This window comes from Phaseolus vulgaris, chromosome 5 (assembly GCF_051622355.1).
Source record: "Phaseolus vulgaris cultivar YP4 chromosome 5, ASM5162235v1, whole genome shotgun sequence".
In the NCBI taxonomy this organism is placed as follows: Eukaryota; Viridiplantae; Streptophyta; class Magnoliopsida; order Fabales; family Fabaceae; genus Phaseolus; species Phaseolus vulgaris.
Genome location: NC_143502.1, coordinates 18,052,155 through 18,055,435, shown reverse-complemented (window position 1 = coordinate 18,055,435; position 3,281 = coordinate 18,052,155). Strand labels below are relative to the sequence as shown.

The window sequence follows — 3,281 nt, the reverse complement described above, 5'->3', positions numbered from 1 at the left end:
ATATGGGAGAGGGAACAAATCTTCAGAAAATGTCATTAAATTAAAATTAATTAATAAAAAACATTAAATTTTTATTTATGAAAATAAAATGAAGTGATAGAAAATATGGACCAAACCTAACCTAACCGAAATAAGGCATGAGTGGGGCCGTTACACAGTAAGTCGGTGTAAAGAACTAATATATAAAGGCGTCCTCCATATTCAATGGAGACATATTCTTTACTTTCATTTCGCTCTTCCATTACATCGTGTGTGTGTTTGTAAGTTTTGTTTCTTTTTTTTTGCCTCAACAACCTCTCTTGCAATAATATTAATTAATTATTATTAGAAGTTAATTTCTAAAGATAGTGTTTATTTCTCCATTTTCTGTTTTTGTTTTCTCCAGAGAGTCACGGCGGTGTGTGACTCTGCCATCTTATTCTAACAACAACAAAACTCATAGTTTCCTATTGAAATGGATTAGTTTAGTTATTATCTTGAATTTCTAACGCATGCAAGGAGTTCGATGAAATGCTTGAGAAGGGCATTGAATGAAATTTAGGTGTTAAACTATTGTTTTCTTTTATCATAATGCAAACTTACATTAATTCATGTTTGTAATTTTGTTCACTTTCTTGTGATAGTGGCAAAGAAGAGAGAAGATGACAACTCAATTGGCAGCAACCCACCCTTCTCTTCTCCTCGTTCCCCCCTCTTATGTTTCTCCCTGTTTCACAAGGTATTCATGTATCCCACAACTTACAATTCACTAATTTTCTTTTTCCTCTCATCTGATACATTTGCCGTTGTTGTGTATTTGTTGTCGTTCAATATTTACTATCTCATGATAACGCCTTTGATTTATATTAATTTAAACCCACAATGAATTAAAAAACTGGAGCCTTTTCTTTTCTTGTTTTCAATATCTTATATAGCTTTTTTTGTGGGGGAACCCAAGTTTGTAAGTACGTGGTTTAAGATGACCTAAACGGGAAAAGTATGACGAATTATATATTATCTTTCATAAAAGAACGATGTGCCACTGGAGTTTTTCATGTCGTAGACACAATTTAAATTGATTTTGGCTATTGATCAATCCTCTTCTTTTTTATGATGTAGAATCTTGTTGTTGTCATAAATACTGAGGGTTGTGATTTCTAGCATTAAATTTTGAGATCATGGTTAATAGTCCTTGAGTTGTGGTGGTGGTTTTTCACCGTCCGTGATTTGGAGGTCCCCTTTGCCATTTGGGTAGAGCATAAGCCTTGAGGCGTTATGTAGGGTCATTGTTTGTATTTTTTTTAATTTTAAGAAAATGATGGTTCAAGTATCTGCCTGTTGGAACTTAAATGGAAGGGTATTTGATTTTGTAGGTGTTGTGCTAACTTGGAAATGCGCTCATTAGATTAATCCCAGTTAGCTTATACACGAAATGACCTTGTTACAATGAGAAATTTGAATATCGGGGCACATCTTTAAGCTTTATTGTAGTAATTGTTGCATGTTTTAGAGATTTCTTTCAATATAATACTTGTATATGTCGGGCATCAAAACTTATGAGTGTTGGTGTTGTTATATCATTGTCTCTCATGCTTCTCTATTTGCATTTGATACTCATTTTCTTTAAATTTGGTTTTAAACTAGGAATAAAGATTTGATTCCAAAAAGATGCTCTATAATCTACAAAAAAAAGAATTGTGCCATCACAGCTTTTGCAGGCAATTCTCTTGGTAAGTTAGCATCATGCTCCCCAGCATCTTTTAAGGATTTTCTATCTGATTTTAATATTTAAATTTTTCCATTAATTTGATTTTAATAAAACAAGATCTATATAAAAAATATTTGCTATTGGAATAATGAAATGAGAAGATATTTGAAACTTGTATGTTGATTTGATTAATCTCCTCGTTACATTTTGTTCGTTTCACTGTTAAGACATTTATTCACCATGGCATCTAACTGCTATCCCTTTTTGAAATTGCATGCATAGTTTAGTTTTAGTGCTTAAAAATTGTTTCTATTTTGTTTAATCCCCAAATTCTTTATATCACCAAAATCAACTGTCCAACTCACTGCAGTTTCATCGCCACTATTTGCTGCTAAAGAAGCTCGCCTCTCACTCAGACTTCCTGCGTCTCAAAGACGCAATTCTGATATCTGTGGACGAGCATTTATATATCATTCGTCTGGTTTCCGAATCCCAACAAATGCTGAGAAGCCAGAATGGTGGTGGAGGGCTTTATCATGTGTTCCCTATCTGATAGCATTGCAGACATCTGCAGCTGGGATTTATCTAGAACCTATCCTTGAAAAATTTCCATTGTTTCAGAGTTTGATTTTTTACATCCCAGGAGGTGTCAACCGATTACCAAACTGGTTCCCTATGTTATATTGCTATGTGGCTATTGTATGGGTGGTAAAAAACAAGGATTTTCCCCTTATCTTCAGATTCCATATAATGATGGGAATGTTGCTGGAACTTGCTCTGCAGATAGTGTGGATTTCAAGCAATTTCATGCCACTTATACACTTCAAGGGAACATTGGGAATGTATTACTGGGCTGGTGTGGCATTGGCATATATTTTTGTAATGATAAGGTGCATAAAGTGCGCGCTTCTGGGTACATTTGTGAGTTTTCCTGTACTTAGTGAATCGGCATTCCTTCATTCTTTATTCAGTTTAGGAGGATTTCAACGGCCTTTTTAGGATATGATCAAAGAGCATATGTACTTTACTAGCGGTTTTCCAGTTGAATGGAGGATTATCTCTATTGTTTGTGTTTGATAACCTTGTACAGAAAAAGATATCAAGATTATTTTTGAAGATTCCAGTAGCTCTTTTATTTTTGTTATCTTTATCTTATGTTTGGGGTTATTGATTGTTTCTAGGTTCTTCTAGTGTTCTAGGCCCCTTTCTTTCATTTTCTTATTCAAACAAACTAAGCATTCAAATTACAAAAAATGTTTTCTTATTCAATGTGTGGTATGTTTTCTTCTCGTAATATGAAGCTGTCAATATGCAAATTATATCAAATACCACTACAGGGATGAAATGCTTATCATTAGGACTGTGTGGTAGATTAATAGGGAAAAGTTGCATATAACAAATTCAAAACATAACTAAAATGAAAAAAATAAAAATTAAATGGCTTTTCAACTTCGTTGAAAATATCTCAGAAGTTTGGAAAATCCGTTTATAAGTCTTACACTGTTTGTCATATCTTCAATAGTTTTGTCTCACTTAAAAAGGTAATTTAAAAAATTTTAAGAATAAAATTATGATGAAATTTTTGTTTAAAGTG

At 33.1% G+C, this 3,281-nt stretch overlaps 1 protein-coding gene across 2 annotated transcripts; it reads left to right on the top strand.

The window, feature by feature from the left end:
* The first annotated feature begins 211 nt into the window (after positions 1–211).
* On the top strand, positions 212–2,829 carry LOC137835230 (protein TIC 20-IV, chloroplastic). Of its 2 annotated transcripts, none has more exons than XM_068643631.2 (4): positions 212–260; positions 624–718; positions 1,624–1,709; positions 2,058–2,829. In XM_068643631.2, exons 2-4 carry the CDS (start codon positions 642–644, stop codon positions 2,684–2,686), a joined length of 792 nt encoding a protein of 263 aa, XP_068499732.1. In that variant the 5' UTR covers positions 212–260; positions 624–641; the 3' UTR covers positions 2,687–2,829. The 2 variants fall into 2 exon arrangements, with proteins under 2 accessions (XP_068499732.1, XP_068499733.1); XM_068643632.2 differs by having other exon boundaries at positions 251–541.
* Positions 2,830–3,281: the final 452 nt, after the last annotated feature.

What these genes read in the sequence shown, in the direction of transcription:
- LOC137835230 (XM_068643631.2), top strand. Translation starts at nt 642, where the DNA reads ATGACAACTCAATTGGCAGCAACCCACCCTTCTCTTCTCCTCGTTCCC. An exon ending in GTTTCTCCCTGTTTCACAAG is followed by an intron (nt 719 to 1,623) that starts GTATTCATGTAT and finishes GTTTTAAACTAG; the next exon opens with GAATAAAGATTTGATTCCAA. An exon ending in TTTTGCAGGCAATTCTCTTG is followed by an intron (nt 1,710 to 2,057) that starts GTAAGTTAGCAT and finishes AACTCACTGCAG; the next exon opens with TTTCATCGCCACTATTTGCT.